This window comes from Bufo bufo, chromosome 7 (genome assembly GCF_905171765.1).
Source record: "Bufo bufo chromosome 7, aBufBuf1.1, whole genome shotgun sequence".
Classification (NCBI taxonomy): domain Eukaryota; kingdom Metazoa; phylum Chordata; class Amphibia; order Anura; family Bufonidae; genus Bufo; species Bufo bufo.
This window is the reverse complement of record NC_053395.1, coordinates 173,179,162-173,199,056: the sequence shown is the minus strand read 5'-3', so window position 1 is coordinate 173,199,056 and position 19,895 is coordinate 173,179,162. Positions and strand designations below refer to the sequence as shown.

At 46.2% G+C, this 19,895-nt stretch overlaps 1 protein-coding gene across 3 annotated transcripts in view; it reads left to right on the top strand.

The window, feature by feature from the left end:
• Positions 1-19,895, top strand: part of PCBP3 (poly(rC) binding protein 3) — a 67,730-nt gene that overhangs the window by 22,215 nt on the left and 25,620 nt on the right. For all 3 annotated transcript variants that reach the window (XM_040439227.1, XM_040439226.1, XM_040439225.1), the window contains exons 4-5: positions 13,222-13,338; positions 16,710-16,841. In XM_040439227.1, coding sequence (XP_040295161.1) covers positions 13,222-13,338; positions 16,710-16,841 — 249 coding nt within the window. The remainder of the gene's footprint in view (positions 1-13,221; positions 13,339-16,709; positions 16,842-19,895) is intronic.

Sequence of the window (19,895 nt, the reverse complement as noted above, 5' to 3'; positions counted from 1 at the left end):
GCCATATGCCCAATTTGGAGACCCAGAAGTTGAAGGGGGCAGACCCGTCATTCAGTACGTGTAGGCGTGTGCACACATACTGCTCCACCATGTTGCTGAAATGCTGACTCCTGCTAAGACGTTCCATATCAGCTGGTGGTGCTGGTTGTTGTGGCGTGCTGACAAAGCTTTTCCACATTTCGGCCATGCTAACCCTGCCTTCTGAGGTGCTAGCGGTGCCCCAGCTGTGTTGGCGATCTCTTCCTCGTCCTCTGCCTTCGCCTTGTGCTTCCACTGTGCCCCCGCTGTCAGGTGGGAATGCCACCAGCAGCGCGTCTACCAGCGTGCGCTTGTACTCGCGCATCTTACGATCACGCTCCAGTGACGAAGGCCGGTACGTTGTCCTTGTAACGGGGATCCAGTAGCGTGGCCACCCAGTAATCAGCACAAGTTAGAATGTGGGCAACTCGGCAGGCGTTGCGGAGACACTGCAACATGTAATCGCTCATGTGTGCCAGGCTGTCCAGAGGCAACGAAAAGCTGTCCTCTGTGAGAGGTGTATCGTCTGTGTCCTCTGTATCCCCCCAGCCACGCAGCAGTGATGGCCATGAGCTGGTCTGGATGCCACCCTGCTGTGAACATGGTTCCTCCTCCTCCATCTCCTCCTCCTCATCCTCCACCTCCTCATCCTCCAGAACTGTGCCCTGGCTGGACAATTGTGTACCTTGGGTTTAGGGGTGCAGGAACCCACCCTCGGAGCCACTTGGAAATGACTGGCCGGAAACCCTATGAAATGATCCCTCTTCCTCCTCCTCCTTCTCCTGTGCCACATCCTCTTCCATCATCGCCAGCAGCATTTTTTCAAGGAGGCATAGAAGTGGGATAGTTACGCTGAGAACTGCATTATCGGCACTGGCCATGTTGGTGGAATACTCGAAACAGCGCAACAGGCACACAGGTCTCGCATGGAGGCCCAGTCATTGGTGGTGAAGTGGTGCTGTTCCGCCGAGCGACTCACCCGTGCTTGCTGCAGCTGAAACTCCACTATCGCCTGCTGTTGCTCGCACAGTCTGGCCATCATGTGCAAGGTGGAGTTCTACCTTGTGGGCACGTCGCATATGAGGCGGTGAGCATGAAGGCTGAAGTTACGCTGCAGCGCTGACAGGCGAGCAGCAGCAGGGTGAGAACGCCGAAAGTGCGCACAGACGGCCCGCACTTTATGCAGCAGCTCTGACATTTCGGGGTAATTTTTAAGGAACCTCTGCACCACCAAATTCAACACAGGCGCCAGACAAAGGATGTGCGTCAAAACGGCTAGTCCCAGAGCTGCTATGAGATTTTGCCCATTATCGCACACCACCAGGCTGGGCTTGAGGATCACTGGCACAAAGCACTCATCGGTCTGTTGTTCAAGGCCCGTCCACAGCTCCTGCGCGGTGTGGGGTTTGTCCCTGTAACGGAACGCCTAGCACCCTGACCGGTTACCTCCGTTGATAGGTGCTCCTAGTGCTTTCCGAGGACTCCAAGCACTCCACTTGACACCGTATGCACTGCAGACCCCACGAACCGCCGAAGCTTGGTTAATGTCTCACCGTCTCCTACCCACCCTGGACCTACGACAAGGCTTCAGTGGGTGAACCTCTCCTACATCCAGAGAGCAGGAACCAGGAACAACCTCTTACAAGAGCTAGTAGTTATAGCCAGGGGAGTATAGAAAATCTCCCAGCGTATAGCAATCCCCAGCGTCGATCAGTTACCCAAACATCAGCCTCAACATGATAAAGGGTAAAACAGGAACACTTTATTGAGGGCTACCCGCTCGTATTTATGCAGGTCCCCATCTGGTGGACACGCCCCTAGGGGACCAGAATGAAGACTGTGACACAGGACAGATATGCAGCACTGCAGGATACACAGAGACAATACATCCCCACAATGCATCATGGTTTCCTCCTCTCTGCCCTGGAGACACCCGAGGAGCAATTCAATTATCTCTCAGGACAAAGGGGAATGGCCAATACACACGTGGGGACAATGGAACAGACATCACTTACTCAAACATACAATGTCCCACCCTTTACAATACACATAGACATTTAACACATTCCCAGACAGCTCAAGTCTGAGTGCATATTATTAGGTGAATGGCACTCAGACAACATGAATACAATAAAATGAGCTAACTGGGTACCCTCACATAACATACAATACAATTACACAGACAGATGGTTCTGTCACACATCTCAAAACCCCACATGTCCCCATATGGCTTGGATCTGAGCGCTCAGATGCCACAAACACAGTCAAATCGCCATGCGGTTTAAGTTTTGCATGGGCTGATGAGAGGGCCCATAATCCTGGGGCAAGAGGCTGGTAGCCAGGCCCCTCCAAAACCCAATGGCGAGGTTGGTTTCGCCACATATCTCCCCCTCCCAGGGAAGACTAACCAGATACCTGACCTCACGGTCAGTACCTGAGTTAGTCTGGCAGTCCACCCACAACCCAATACTGGACCTGTTGAATTTTGGGGCCTGGCTCTGTTCTGAATGTCCCCAGCTGTTGAGGGGGCATCTGCTGCTCCTTGCTTCCTTGTTGCTCTCTAGCTTGGAGCTGTAGGTACTTGGTGGGCAGAGGCCGACTGCGCTCTGCCCCGATGCCAGCTCTTCCGCTGGGGTAGCCTGTGGGAAGTACGGCTCTGGAGAAGAGGATAGGGGAGGGCAGAGGCTGACTGCGCTCTGCCCAGATGCCAGCTCTTCTGCTGGGGTAGCCTGTGGGGAGTCAGGCTCTGGATAAGAGGATAGAGGAGGGCAGAGGCTGACTGCGCTCTGCCCAGATGCCAGCTCTTCTGCTGGGGTAGCCTGTGGGGAGTCAGGCTCTGGATAGGAGGATAGAGGAGGGCAGAGGCCAACTGCGCTCTGCCCAGATGCCAGCTCTTCCGCTGGGGTAGCCTGTGGGATGTCCGGCTCTGGAGGAGAGGATAGGGGGGGCAGAGGCTGACTGCGCTCTGCCCAGATGCCAGCTCTTCTACTAGGATGTGGTCAGGGAATCCTATCCCCAGGACCTTGTTGCAGATCGGCTGTGGAGAGGAGGAATCGCTTACCTCCTCCTGGCATTCCTGCAGGGTTGGTGGGGATCTGAACCGGCCGTCCAGCATCCCGGTAGGCCTGGTGCAGAGACCGCGGTCCCATCTGCACCATCGGAGTTAGGGGTGCTGTCCCCCTGTGGTTGGGGAGAGAGATCGGTTGTCTCTTCTCTCTTTACAACACACTGCCGCTGGGGAATGGAGACGATGCTCTCCTCTCCCTGCAAAACATACTGCCACTGGGGAGCAGGACCAACTGTCCCTACTCCCTGAAACTCCGGCTGCCGTTGGGGATCTGGGCCGACTGCCCAGCATCCCTGTAGTGCTGGTGGAGAGATCTCGTTCCCATCTCCACCTGCAATATGGGTTTCCCCCCAGGACCAGTCTATGAGGTCCCCTACCTCTGTAGCTGGTACTGAAGCAGGGGATACTTCAGTTTGGTCTTCCCAGAACACCTCCACAATATCCTTCCAGCTGAAGGACTCTGGACCTGGGTCTGACACTCTGCTCTCTCGCTGAGCCCTCTCAGTGGAGTGGAAGAGATCTCGGTAGTCCTGCTCCAGTTCCCACTCCAGGGTTGCTAGGTGAGCCAGGTCTTTCTCTACCTCATGGGGGTCATCCCAATCCAGCCTAGCCTCCCTCTCGTAGAAGATGTTCTGAAGTCTGGACTGTGCAGGGCTCCCGAAGTCAGGCTCTGCAAAGGACTCCCATAACAAGCCCGGACCATAAAACTCCTCTCCCTCTGGCTTGTCATGCTCAGCTGCCCAGGGGGAATGTTGAATGACATGCCACCTTAGGGCCTGGTAAGCGTCCTCTAGCCAAAGCTCCTTACATACCAGGCTCTGGAGCATTGTTACCCAGTCATCCAGTGGCTGCTCTCCCAAGACACCCATCCGCTTCGCCACACGCTTCTGTAGCTGCTGCTCATAACTGGGGAGACTCTCACCTCGCCGCCGCTGGGCATTTTCCAGGGCATCATACCAGACTTCCTTTCTGTCTGCATCCCTGTAGTCTGCGGCTACCTCTTCCTCCTCGTCATAGAACGCTGTCCGAAGACTAGCCGATTCCATCCTGCTGTAGCCAGGGGCGCTGTACAGATACTAGCGTTGCCCTCAATATACTCCACGAACGGTGTCTCCGAGCTGCTTCTCCTCACACTAGGACGCCATCCTACTGCTTGCCACCAAATGTAACAGAACGCCTAGCACCCCGACCGGGTGCCTCCGTTGATAGCTGCTCCTAGTGCTTTCCGAGGACTCCAAGCACTCCACTTGACACCGTACGCACTGCAGACCCCACGAACCGCCGAAGCTTGGTTGAGGTCTCACCGTCTCCTACCCACCCTGGACCTACGACAAGGCTCCAGGCTCCAGTGGGTAAACCTCTCCTACATCCAGAGAGCAGGAACCAGGAACAAGCTCTTACAAGAGCTAGTAGTTATAGCCAGGGGAGTATAGAAAATCTCCCAGCGTATAGCAATCCCCAGCGTCGATCAGTTACCCAAACATCAGCCTCAACATGATAAAGGGTAAAACAGGAACACTTTATTGAGGGCTACCCGCCCGTATTTATGCAGGTCCCCATCTGGTGGACACGCCCCTAGGGGACCAGAATGAAGACTGTGACACAGGACAGATATGCAGCACTGCAGGATACACAGAGACAATACATCCCCACAATGCATCATAGTTTCCTCCTCTCTGCCCTGGAGACACCCGAGGAGCAATTCAATTATCTCTCAGGACAAAGGGGAATGGCCAATACACACGTGGGGACAATGGAACAGACATCACTTACTCAAACATACAATGTCCCACCCTTTACAATACACATAGACATTTAACACATTCCCAGACAGCTCAAGTCTGAGTGCATATTATTAGGTAATTGGCACTCAGACAACATGAATACAATAAAATGAGCTAACTGGGTACCCTCACATAACATACAATACAATTACACAGACAGATGGTTCTGTCACACATCTCAAAACCCCACATGTCCCCATATGGCTTGGATCTGAGCGCTCAGATGCCACAAACACAGTCAAATCGCCATGGGGTTTAAGTTTTGCATGGGCTGATGAGAGGGCCCATAATCCTGGGGCAAGAGGCTGGTAGCCAGGCCTCTCCAAAACCCAGTGGCGAGGTTGGTTTCGCCACAGTCCCCCAAACAGATAAGTTTTAAAACTGCCTGCTGTCGTTTACCCCTGGCTGTGCTGAAGGTGTTACGCTGACCGGATGAGGAGCTGGTAGAGGATGAGGAAGCAGAGTAGGAGGAGGAAGCAACAGGAGGCAAACTGAAGCGCCCTGCAATCTTCGGTGGTGGAAGGACATGCGCCAAACTTCTATCCGCCTCAGGCCCAGCCGACACTGCATTTACCCAGTGTGCTGTTATGGAGATATAACGTCCCTGACCGTGCTTACTGGTCCACTTATCTGTAGTGAGGTGCACCTTGCCACAGATGGCGTTGCACAGTGCACACCTGATTTTGTCCCCTACTTGGTTGTGCAGGGAAGGATTGGCTTGCCTGGAAAAATAGTGGCGACTGGGCATGACGTACTGTGGGAAAGCCACCGCCATAAGGCCTTTAAAACTATCGTCTCCACCAGACGGAATGACAGAATTTCAAAGGCCAGTAATTTAATAATGCTGGCATTCAGGGCTAGGGATCGCGGGTGGGTAGGGGGGTACTTCCTGTTCCTCTCCAGCGTTTGGGAGATGGAGAGCTGAACGCTTCCGTGGGACATTGTGGAGATGCTTGGTGACCCAGGTGGTGGTGTTGCTGGAAGATCCTCTGTTTGCGGGGTGGCATGTGGCACTGTCACTCCAGAGGTGGATGAAGAGGCCGAGACTGCAGCAGAAGAGGAAGCAGGAGGAGCCAGAGACCTTTTTTTGTTTTTGAGGTGTCTACTCCACTGCAGCTCGTGCTTTGCACTTAAATGCCTGGTCATGCAGGTTGTGCGCAGTTTGAGAACGTTTATGCCTCGCTTCAGGCTCTGATCGCACAGCATGCAAACCACTCGTGTCTTGTCGTCAGAACATTGTCTAAAGAACTGCCACGCCAGGGAACTCCTTGGAGCTGGCTTTGGTGTGCTCGGTCCCTTGCTACGGTGGGCAGTAGCAGGCATACTGTCTAGAGGACGGCCGCTCTGCTTTTGCACCCTGCTCCCTTTTCTGCTGTGCTGGTGCCTCTGTGCAACCACCGCCTCTTCCTCCGAACTACATAGGTCACTCGCATGACCTTGATTCCATGTGGGGTCGAGGACCTCATCGTCCTTCACATCATCTTCCACCCAGTCTTCATCCCTGCCCTCCTTGTTGGTCTGCACACTTTCGAAAGCCCCAGCAGTTGGCACCTGTGTGCTGCGATGGTCATCCCATGTACTCATCTTGAAAGATAAGTGGTTGGGCATCGGTGCACTCAATCTCTTCCACTTCTGGGGCAGGGCTAGGTGGATGGCCCTGAGAAACCCTGCTAACAGAGTCATCAAAAAGCAGAAGAGACTGCTGCATGACTTGGGGCTCAGACTGCTTGGCTGATTTGCAAGGGGGTGAGATGAAAGACTGATGGACATCGGCTGCAGGTGCCAACTGTGGTCTTTCAGCATGAGACTGGGTGGAAGACAATGTGAAGGAACTGGAGCCACTGTCAGCAACCCAATCTACTATCGCCTGTACTTGTTCAGGCCTCACCATTCGTAGAGCCGCATTAGGCCCGACCAAATACTGCTGCAGGTTCTGTCGCCTACTCACACCTGAGGAAGGGGTTTCACTTGTGCGTGTAGCTGGCACAGATCAACCACGTACTCTCCCTGCAACACGAGCTCCACCAGCAGCACCACGACCTGGGCCACGTCCCTTATTTGACACTCTCCTCATATTTCTCGAATTTAGGATCTTGCCCTAAATGGGTGTTTAATTAATAGTATAATAGAACGACAGTATGTACAGGGTGTATCTCACACGCCCTGAACCAGACTAGGCCTCAATTAAATTTGTTTGCCCAAAATGGCTGTATTTCAAATACCTGAATAGAAGCCCTGTATTTAAAGGGTGTATCTCACACGCCCTGAACCAGACTAGGCCTCAATTAAATTTGTTTGCCAAAAATGGCTGTATTTCAAATACCTGAATAAAACCCCTGTATTTAAAGTGAATTTCAAACGTCTTGATGATGTAAGGGCTCAACAACTGTGTATTTTGCCCCAAAAGGGTGTTTTATTAATAGAACAATATAACCCCTGTATATAAAGGGTGTATCTCACACACCCTGACCCACACTAGGCTGCAATTAAAGGTTTGTGCACAAAATGGCTGTATTTCAAATACCTGAATAAAAGTCCTGTATTTAAAGGGTGTATCTCACACGCCCTGACCCACACTAGGCCTCAATTAAAGATTTGTGCCCAAAATGGCTGTATTTCAAATTCCTGAATAGAACCCCTGTATTTAAATGGTGTATCTCACACGCCCTGACCCACACTAGCCCTCAATTAAAGATTTGTGCACCAAATGTCGGTATTTCAAATATCTGAATATAACCCAAATATATAAAGGGTGTATCTCACAATGACATCTGCAGCAAAGGTTGCCAAATATTTTTTTTTTGCCCACAACGCGTGTTAGTTTAATAACTGAATATGACAGCAGTATATAACCCTGGAATTTCAAACGTCTTGATGCTGCAAGGGCGCAACAATTGTTTATTTTGCCAAAAAAAGAGTGTTTTATTAATAGAAGAATATAACCACTGTATATACAGGGTGTATCTCACACGCCCTGAACCAAACTAGGCCGCAATTAAAGATTTGTGCCCAAAATGGCTGTATTTCAAATACCTGAATAGAACCCCTGTATTTAAAGGGTGTATCTCACACGCCCTGACCCACACTAGGCCTCAATTAAAGATTTGTGCACCAAATGGCGGTATTTCAAATATCTGAATATAAACCAAATATATAAAGGGTGTATCTCACAATGACATATGAAGCAAAGGCTGCCAAATAAACTTTTTTTTACCCTAACGGGTGTTTGTTTAATAACTGAATATGACAGCAGTATATAACCCTTGAATTTCACACGTGTTTTTGCTGCAAGGGCTGTAAAATTGTGTATTTTGGCCAAAAAGTGTGTTTTTAAAAACCAGAAAATGATGGCTGTATTTCTAGCTTAAATTGCACACTGACTAATCCAGATGTTGTATATTGCCAAAAAAGTGTGTTTTTTTTTACTAACAGAATATGAAAGCTGTATATATTAAACTTGAATTTCACACTTGCTGTAAAATAGTGTTTTTTGGCAAAAACAAAAGTGTGTTTTTAAAAACCCAGAAAATTATGGCTGTATTTCTAGCTTAAATTGCACACTGACTAATCCAGATGTTGTATATTGCCCAAAAAGTTTTTTTTTTTACTAACAGAATATGAAAGCTGTATATAACGTTTGAATTTCACACGTCCAGATGCAGCTAGGGATGTAAAATTGTGTATTTTGCACAAAAAGTGTGTTTTAAAAAAAAACTGAAAATTATGGCTGTATTTCTATCTTAAATTGCACACTGACTAATCCAGATGTTGTATATTGCCAAAAAAGTGAGTTTTTTTTACTAACAGAGTATGAAAGCTGTATATAACGTTTGAATTTCACACGTCCATTGCAGCTAGGGATGTAAAATAGTGTATTTTGCACAAAAAGGGTGTTTTAAAAAACCCAGAAAATTATGCCTGTATTTCTAGCTAAAATTGCACACTGACTAATCGTGCAAATGCACCAGCTGTTGTATATTGCCAAAAAAGGGTGATTTTGTACAACCAGATTATTAGTGCAGTTTTTCAAGCTTGGATTAATTAGAATGTCAGAAAAGCTCAGATGCAGTGCTGGTGCACTGTGCTTGCATAAAATGGCTCAGGGCAGGGTAAATAGATTGTGCCCTGCACCCAAACAACTAATTGTATGTAGATCGCTGAGTTAGATTCTCTCCTATTCTCTCCCTGAAATCACCAGTCCAGCAGCATCCTCTCCCTACACTTGTAACAGCAGAGTGACGTGCAGCGCTACGTGACTCAAGCTTATATAGAGCCTGGGTCACATGCTGCACTGGCCAATCACAGCCATGCCATTAGTAGGCATGGCTGTGATGGCTTCTAAGGTCAGACAGTTAAACGCTTGTTCAAAAAGCGCAGAGAAAGCGCTGAACACCAAACCCAAACTTTTGCTGAAATGTTCGGGTTCGGGGTCCAAAAATCCTAAAGTTCGATACGAACCCGAACTTTACAGTTCGGGTTCGCTCAACCCTATATACATACTGTAAACATATTCACAAGATGTTTTTTATTTTCACATATATGTTTATATTTGCATGTGTGGTTTGGGGGTGAGGGGGCCCAGGTACATCCTTTGCACAGGGGCCCTTTGCTGTCTGTATCCGCCCCTGCCGCAACGTATGCCTTGACAGCACAGGCTGCAGATGGCAACACTATTGTCAGCAGCTGACACGTTAAAAAAAAGCCCACACTGCGGAGCCATGTACCGGCGTCCTGGGAGCGCCAGAAGTGACCGTGCATGGTGGATGGCTTGCTCCAGATACATTTGCAGTCTGCTCTTTGCCTCCTGTGCCCTGTGAACTCTGCCTGCTTCTCCTCCTTCTCCTCTCTCTCTGCTGCTCCGTCTTTCCCTCTGAACTCCCCTGCTCTTCCTCTCTTGTGGGCACCCACGTGACGTCCATCGACACGTCATCATTGTCACCTACTCCACCACTGACATTTGAGATCTCGGAGTGGGCAGCAACAGCGGGGGACCTCCCTCCTTGGGCTTATCTGGGTACCGTCATCAGACCACTGGGTGGCGGCCGTTGCTACCTCCTTTTCCTCATCCAATGTCAAGAATGGCTGCGCATCTGTAAGGTCTGGGAATGGATGGGGAAATAATTCCTCTGACTCAAGTGGAAGGGGCTATGGTGGTGTCTTTGGGGGTGCACACAGCAGAGAGTGAGGAGGGTGCAGATACAGAGGATGAGGAGGGTGTAGAAGCGGAAGGCTGAATAAGCTACTCAACCAACTCTGATGCGTCCTTTGAAGTAATCGCACGCGCCTTCTCCAACTTCCCACTTAGGCTCCGGCCTGGTGCACCTGCCCGACCCCTACCACCCTTGCGGAACAGCCTGCTTCTTCCTCTGCCTGTCATTTTCAAAATGACCCTGTACATAAGTCCGTAGAGAAGTGCAGTATTTGTGGAAGCAGGCATATCGCAGGCCTCAATCAATATTTGGTGGAAACAGGTATATCAAACCCCTTAATCAGTATTTTGTGGAAGCAGGTATATCGCAGGCCTCAATCAATATTTTGTGGAAGCAGATATATCAAACCCCTTAATCAGTATTTTGTGAAAGCAGGTATCTCGCAGGCCTCAATCAATATTTAGTGGAAGCAGGTATATCAATACCCTTAATCAGCATTTTGTGGAAGCAGGTATATCAATCCCCTTAATCAGTATTTTGTGGAAGTAGGTATATCGCTGACCTTAATCAGTATTTTGTGGAAGCAGGTATATCAATCCCCTTAATCAGTTTTTTGTAAACGAGTGTTTATCGCAGGCCTCAATCAATATTTTGTGGAAGCAGGTATATCAAACTCCTTTATCAGTATTTTGTGGAAGCATGTATCTCACAGGCCTCAATCAATATTTGGTGGAAGCAGGTATATCAAACCCCTTAATCAGTATTTTGTGGAAGCAGGTATATTGCAGCCCTCAATCAGTATTTTGTGGAAGCAGGTATATTAATCCCTTTAATCAGTATTTTGTGGAAGCATGTATATCGCAGGTCTCAATCAATATTTGATGGAAACAGGTTTATCAAACCCCTTAATCAGTATTTTGTGGAAGCAGGTATATCGCAGGCCTCAATCAATATTTTGTGGAAGTAGGTATATTAAACCCCTTAATCAGTATTTTGTTGAAGCAGGTATATCAAAGCCCTCAATCAGTATTTTGTGGAAGCATGTATCTCGCAGGCCTCAATCAATATTTAGTGGAAACAGGTATATCGAACCCCTTAATCAGTATTTTGTGGAAGCAGGTATATCGCAGCCCTCAATCAGTATTTTGTGGAAGCAGGTATCTCGTAGGCCTCAATCAATATTTGGTGGAAACAGGTATATCAATCCCCTTCATCAGTATTTTGTGGAAGCAGTTATATCGCAGGCCTCAATCAATATTTTGTGGAAACAGGTATATAAATCCCCTTAATCAGTATTTTGTGGAAGCAGGTATATCGCAGCCCTGAATCAATATTTTGTGGAAGCAGGTGTATCGAAGGCCTCATTCAATATTTGGTGGAAACAGGTATATATCGAACCCCTTAATCAGTATTTTGTGGAAGCAGGTATATCTCAGCCCTCAATCAGTATTTTGTGGAAGCGGGTATATCAATCCCCTTAATAAGTATTTTGTGGAAGCAGGTATATTGCAGGCCTCAATTAATATTTTGTGGAAGCAGGTATATCAAACCTCTTTAATCAGTATTTTGTGGAAGCAGGTATATCGCAGCCCTCAATCAGTATTTCATGGAAGCAGGTATCATGCAGGCCTCAATCAATATTTTCAGGCCTCAATCAATATTTTGTGAAATACAGGCTAAATTTGATTTAAATACACTGGGGTGTCCCCAAGCACTGACTCCATATATGGACATAGCTATGTATGGGGTCAGAGCAGGGACTCCTAAGCCGAACTAGAGTCCCGACACCCTCCCCTCTTCAGAGCAAGGGGGTTCCTGGGGTTCTCAAATTGACTTCCATTGTGCTCGAGTGCTCGGTAGAACACCCAAGCATCGCAAAGTGTTCTACTCAAGCACAGAAGCACTTTGGTGCTCGATGAACACTAGTCATAGGTCAAAGTTTGGCGCAATGCAAAATAATATCTCAATACAAAATATTTGACCCTGACATATGTAAAGGCACTTAATTCATAATTTGCCTATAGTCCTAAGACTGTTTTTGCTTTATCTTGACGTATGCCTTTTACTTCCATAAAACTTAACTTTTATTACAGCTGAATCATTATTACTGACCAATGGATCAATTTATACTCAGTTCACTATCTGAACTGTAATTCAATAAGGGTCTGGAAGCTGCGCGCTGGCTTCAGATTCCCCCCTATTCTTATGCTGAATACACTTGTGTTTAGGCTGAATACACTTGATGCCAAATACACTCCATTATTATGCTGAATACACTTGTGTTAGGCTGAGTACACTTATTGCTAAATACACTCCATTCTGCTGAATACACTTAATATTAATAGGCTACACCCCTGCTCTAAAAACACCCTCAATGACTGTCCCCGCGCGTATCGTGTGCCCCACACGTATCGCGTGGGGCACTATTCTTTTTATCCAGGCCCACCTTGGTAGTCCCTGCTTGTTCATTTGGTTCAGGTATATGATGCCATTTTATTATGTATCATGCATTTACTGTGGACTTCTTAGTTGATGTCTGTTACATGTTTCTTGAAGCTGCTATTTGGGACTACTTACATTTCACCCATATTTGCACCTATTGGGAGCCGGATAGGTGTGTGGTCTTATTTTGTACCAGCACTTGTACTTATTGTATACAATTTTTAATCATGTCTGAGTGTCTTTTGTAGCCTAATAAAATTCTTCTCATGTTTTTTAATCAGTGGATGTGCATTTTTGGGGGTTTCTTTGGTCTTTGTGGCTAGCATTTGTTTATCCAGAGGATAGGTCACTAGTATATAAGTCTCAGAAAACTATTTTAATCCTTGTAATTATGCGCAAACAGTAAGTGAAAAGATGATTTTGTTGCCAGAGCTCAACAGAACATGTCCTGTACAACTGCACAAAATATATACTGTATGTAAAATGGGTGCCATCAAAGGGAGAAGATTGGATCTGGTTGCATCAAAGACTGGATACAGGGAGATTGCATGGACAAAGGGAAAACAGCAAACACAAAGGAATAACAGCAATAAAATACGATGCATACGGTATAAACCATGAAGACATGGGACATGACAGTCCTTTTTTATTGAACTCTTGCAGACACAGACATCAGTTTGGTGTTTTACACATAAGAAACCAGCACTTTTTAGATTCTACTTTTGATGCTATTATTAAATATGTTTTTCTTATAACCTAGAGTGGAGCACGAATTAACATTTCAGAAGGAAATTGCCCAGAAAGGATCGTTACCATCACTGGACCAACAGATGCTATTTTCAAGGCATTTGCAATGATTGCTTATAAGTTTGAAGAGGTAAGAGTTTTACATTAGTATTATACATATTAGTATTATAAGTGTCCATTTCTTACCTCATTAAAAACTGGTATATTGGCCCACATTTAGTATTAGTTAGAATGGGTAAACATTTAGACATGGAGGGGGAAATGTATCATTGTAGGTGTATTAGAGGTTAGTTTTTAAAATGGAGTTGCAATACACACCTTGGGCAGATTTAGGAAAACGGTGCACAGTAAAAGCATGCCAGGGGAGTATCTGGCTTGAAGTTACAACTTTTTCACACTTCATGAATGTAACCAATGATCTACTCTGAAATTCTGACCAAATTTTCACTCCAAATCTGTAGGTGGCACTAGATGGCACAGTGCTCAAAAAGTCACTAAATGTTTGCGCAAGTGACCCCCCAAAAAATTGCAAAATCCATAGTTGCAAGTTTTTGAAGCCAGAATTCTGGTGTTCAGGACTTAATAAATTTCCCCCGGAAAAGTTTCCCCAGAGTTATCGCAATCGCTCAGACAGTATCTACAGACTGCATGTCTAAAAGTTTAAGCTAACCTTAGTTGCCGTAGTTTCTTACAGATTTTTTGCACTGGCAATTTTATTGCAGCACAGCGAAAAAACTGTCTAAAACGGTAGACATATCCTTTTGCATCAAATCTCACTGCATTTTGCACCAAAGTCGAGGTGCAAACACAATAGTAAATCTAGTCCACTGTATTCGGGAGTTTAGACCAAATGCCGATTTGTTGTGGACTATACTGGAGGAGCTTTAAATGTCAGCCTGTGAAACAGGTGAGGCTGGTTGCACACTAGCGTCAGAGATCTGGCAGGCTGTTCCGGCAGGAAACAACCTGCCGGACCTCTGCACACTCCGGAGGTTTGTAAGGCTCTATCTGGCCCCATTCACTATAATGGGAATCGGCGGAGATATATGCCGGAATACAGACGGATTTCCGCTGGTTCCCATTATAGTGAGTTGGGCCGGACAGAGCCTTACAAACCTCCGGCAATACCTGAGTAAGCAGAGGTCCCAGGGTTCAATTCTAAAAGGTGCTTTATTTTGGCACTTCAGCCCCATCACACACATAAACATCGAAAATAAACACCTGCCAGTCTCTACCTAATATACTGTACGTGTTGTCTCTACCTCACCTATAGAGCGCCGTTCACACATGGGATTAAATACGGCTTCCTCAGCCATATATGGTCCAGCAGCCTCCAGGCTGTGACCACACCAGCACCCTTGGGGGGAGATGGTCCAGAAGTCCTCCCGTCTCTAACCGCATGACCCACTTTCTGTAGGCGTAGCTGGGCCCCCCAAACTTCAGGCTTTACAAATCCTCGTGGCCCCTCAGCTCTCCTGGCTGAGACCACACAGAGCCTCTCAGGCTTCCCTCTCTCTCTCTCAGGCTTCCTCAGCCTTTCTCTCCCCAAGTCATACACAGAGGGTTGTTTTATCCCTCCTTGATTCCGGCAGCAGGCCTCACCTGCAATCACCTCTGGCAAAAGACAATACATGTAGTGGAAGGGTGTGGACTGACAGATCCCACTACCAAACCTATCCCCCAGTCCACATGAAATCCATCCCAGAACAACCTCTAGACAAAACTGTCTCAGCAAACTACACTTTGCTGAAACCACTGCAGCTTTCTGGATTTTAGTTATCTCACCCAGCTGAGGTATCTGGGTGGGACAGAAACACCTCCCAGCACATACAGTGAGGAACAGAAGTATTTGAACACCCTGCGATTTTGCAATTTCTCCCACTTAAAAATCATGGAGGGGTCTGAAATTCACATTGTAGGTGCATTCCCACTCTAAAAGACAGAATAAAAAAAAAAAATCAGGAAATCACATTGTATGATTTTTAAAGAATGTATTTGTCTTGCACTGCTGTACATAAGTATTTGAACACCTGAAAAAATCAGTGTTAATATTTGGTACAGAAGTCTTTGTTTGCAATTGCAGAGGTCAAACGTTTCCTGTAGTTCTTGACCAGGTTTGCACACACTGCAACAGGGATTTTGGCCCACTCCTCCACACAGATCTCCTCTAGATCTGTCAGGTTTTGGGGCTGTCGCTGAGCAACACGAAGTTTCAGCTCCCTCCAAAGATGATCTATTGGATTTAAGTCTGGAGACTGGCTAGGCCACTCCAGAACCTTGATATGCTTCTTACGGAGCCACTCCTTGGTTATCCTGGCTGTGTGCTTTGGTCGTTGTCATGTTGGAAGACCCAGCCACGACCCATCTTCAATGCTCTGACTGAGGGAAGGAGGTTGTTGCTCAAAATCTCACAATAAATGGCCCCATTCATCCTCTCCTTAATACTATGCAGTCGTCCTGTCCCCTTTGTAGAAAAGCACCCCCAAAGCATGATGTTACCACCCCCATGCTTAACAGTAGGGATGGTGTTCTTAGAATGCAACTCATCCTTCTTTTTCCTCCAAACACGACGAGTGAAGTTTAGTCCAAAAAGTTCTACTTTGGTCTCATCTGACCACATGACTTTCTCCCATGCTTCCTGGATCATCCAGATGGTCATTGGAAAAACTTCATACGGGCCTGGACATGCGATGACTTGAGCAGGGGAACCTTCCGTGCAATGCATGATTTGAAACCATGACGGCGTAGTGTTCTACCGACAGTGACCTTTGAAACTGTGGTCCCAGCTCTCTTCATGTCATTGACCAGCTCCTCCCTTGTAGTTCTGGGCTGATTTCTCACCTTTTTTTTTATCAGTGATACCCCACGAGGTGAGATCTTGTATGGAGCCCCAGTCCGAGGGAGACTGACAGTCGTCTTTAGCCTCTTCCATTTTCTATCAATTGCTCGAACAGTTAATCTATTTTCACCAAGTTGCTTGGCAATTGCCCCGTAGCCCTTTCCAGCCTTGTGGAGGTCCACAATTTTGTCTCTGGTGTCTTTTGACAGCTCTTTGGTCTTGCCCATGGTAGTAGTTGGCGTCTGACTGACTGTGGGGTGGACAGGTGTCTTTAAAGAACTCAGACAGGTTAGATTAATGAGTGGAGTAGAGGTGGACTTTTTAAAGTCACAGTAACAGGTCTTTGAGAGCCAGAGTTTTTGCTGTTTCTCAGGTGTTCAAATACTTATGTTCAGCAGTGCAAGACAAATAAATTCGTTAAAAATCATACAATGTGATTTCCTGAAATGTTTTTATTTTATTCTGTCTCTCTGAGTGGGAATGCACCTACAATGTGAATTTCAGACCCCTCCATGATTTCTAAGTGGGATAACTGGCAACATTGCAGGGTGTTCAAATACTTCTGTTCCTCACTGTATACTGTACACATCACCACACTTCCTTGAAATTATCTATTCTGGTTGTAGATATTTGACAGTTTTAGAGGAATTCTTACTTTTTAGGACATCATAAATTCCATGAGTAACAGTACTGCAACAAGCAAACCTCCTGTCACTTTAAGACTCGTTGTTCCAGCAAGTCAGTGCGGATCTTTGATTGGAAAAGGTGGTTCCAAAATCAAGGAAATTAGAGAGGTATGTTCAATGGGAATAATGATTTAGTTGAACAAGTCTCATTTTTGAATATTTAAGGCTACTTTCACACTAGCGTTGTTTTAATCCGGCGTTCAATTCCGACACCGGAACTGCCCGCCGGATCCGGAAAAACGTGTGAAAACGGATTACATTTGAATCCTGATCAGGATTTTGATCACAATGAAAAAATGCATTGGAAAAAACGGATCCGCCATTTATGGACTTTAACTTTTTTTTCACATTTTTCGGGTTTAACATGCAAAAGCCGGATCCGTTTTGACTGAACACACAGTGCCAGATCCGGCGTTAATGCAAGTCAATGGGAAAAAGGCCTGATCCGGCGTTCAGTCAAAGTGTTCAGGCTTTTTGGCCGGAGGTAAAAATACTGCATGCTACGTTTTTCTGAAAAGCCTGATCAGTCAAAAAGACTGAACTGGAGACATCCTGATGCATCCTGAAGGACTGACTCTCCATTCAGAATGCATGGGGATAAAACTGATCAGTTCTTTTCCGGATTTGAGCCCCTAGGACGGAACTCAGCGCCGGAAAAGAAAAACGCTAGTGTGAAAGTACCCTTAAGGGATTCTGTCATCAGAAATAACGTTATGTAGCTGACTGACTTTAGCGATGTGCTAATGTCAGCAGTACATAACTGTATGCTTGATAACTCCCTGTCTGCCGCCGTTCTCTTAAAATAAAGACTTTTAAAATATGCTAATGAGCCTCTAGGTGCTATTAGGGCATTGCTTCAGCACCTAGAGGCTCAGTCAACTCACCCTTTGGCACGCCCATGTACACTTTATTGACGTCCAAGTTCTCCTCATCGTCCCGTAAATCCTGCGCCGCCCTTTTAGTATTCGGCGCGGTGCAGTGAGTGAAGCTGGCAGCAGGAGCGCGTCCTTCACTCACTGCGCCTGCGCCGAATACTAAACGGGTGGTGCAGGCGCGGGATTTACTGGAAGATGAGGAGAACTCTGATGTCAATCAAGTGTACATGGGCGTGCCAAAGGGTGAGTTGACCGAGCCTCTAGGTGCTGCAGCAACACCCTAATAGCACCTAGAGGCTCATTAGCATATTTTAAAAGTCTTTATTTTAAGAGAATGGCGGCAGGCAGGGAGTTATAAAGCATACTGTTATGTACTGCTGACATTAGCACATCGCTAAAGTCAGTCAGCTACATAACGTTATTTCTGATGACAAAAACCCTTTAATGTGTTTCTTTTTGCCTTTGTACTATTTAAAGGAGCTATCCCATGAAATGTATTACTATGCAATGAATAGAGTATTTTAAATGAAGTATTATTGCAATATACAGTCGTGGCCAAAAGTTTTGAGAATGACACAAATATTCATTTTCGCAAAGTTTGCTGCTAAACTGCTTTTAGATCTTTGTTTCAGTTGTTTCTGTGATGTAGTGAAATATAATTACACACACTTCATACGTTTCAAAGGCTTTTATCGACAATTACATGACATTTATGCAAAGAGTCAGTATTTGCAGTGTTGTGCTCTCAATCAACTTCTGGGCCAATTCCTGACTGATAGCAACCCATTCTTTCATAATCACTTCTTGGAGTTTGTCAGAATTAGTGGGTTTTTGTTTGTCCACACGCCTCTTGAGGATTGACCACAAGTTCTCAATGGGATTAAAATCTGGGGAGTTTCCAGACAATGGACCCAAAATGTCAAAGTTTTGGTCCCCGAGCCACTTAGTTATCACTTTTGCCTTATGGCACGGTGCTCCATCATGCTGGAAAATGCATTGTTCTTCACCAAACTGTTGTTGGATTGTTGGAAGAAGTTGCTGTTGGAGGGTGTTTTGGTACCATTCTTTATTCATGGCTGTGTTTTTAGGCAAAATTGTGAGTGAGCCCACTCCCTTGGATGAGAAGCAACCCCACACATGAATGGTCTCAGGATGCTTTACTGTTGGCATGACACAGGACTGATGGTAGCGCTCACCTTTTCTTCTCCGGACAAGCCTTTTTCCAGATGCCCCAAACAATCGGAAAGAGGCTTCATCGGAGAATATGACTTTGCCCCAGTCCTCAGCAGTCCATTCACCATACTTTCTGCAGAAGATCAATATGTCCCTGATGTTTTTTTTGGAGAGAAGTGGCTTCTTTGCTGGCCTTCTTGACACCAGGCCATCTTCCAAAAGTCTTCGCCTCACTGTGCGTGCAGATGCGCTCACACCTGCATGCTGCCATTCCTGAGCAAGCTCTGCACTGGTGGCACTCCGATCCCGCAGCTGAATCCTCTTTAGGAGACGATCCTGGCGCTTGCTGGACTTTCTTGGACGTCCTGAAGCCTTCTTAACAAGAATTGAACCTCTTTCCTTGAAGTTCTTGATGATCCTATAAATTGTTGATTGAGGTGCAATCTTAGTAGCCACAATATCCTTGCCTGTGAAGCCATTTTTATGCAACGCAATGATGGCTGCACGTGTTTCTTTGCAGGTCACCATGGTTAACAATGGAAGAACAATGATTTCAAGCATCACCCTCCTTTTAACATGTCAAGTCTGCCTTTTTAACCCAATCAGCCTGACCTAATGATCTCCAGCCTTGTGCTCGTCAACATTCTCACCTGAGTTAACAAGACGATTACTGAAATGATCTCAGCAGGTCCTTTAATGACAGCAATGAAATGCAGTGGAAAGTTTTTTTTGGGATTAAGTTAATTTTCATGGCAAAGAAGGACTATGCAATTCATCTGATCACTCTTCATAACATTCTGGAGTATATGCAAATTGCTATTATAAAAACTTAAGCAGCAACTTTTTCAATTTCCAATATTTATCTAATTCTCAAAACTTTTGGCCACGACTGTACATGCAATAAAAATTGTGTTAGTTTTTCTTATGTATATTACATTTTTCTGTCTGGTACCACCCCAGTTGTCTCTCTTATGGCTGAAATTCTAGTCCACTATCTTCTAGTTTTACTCTCCTCAGTGCTGATGTACTGATCAGGTGAAGCAACCAAGACACCTTTCATTCATCCCTACTTCTAAATTAATAGAAATACGTGGCTATATCTTTATAGACGGTG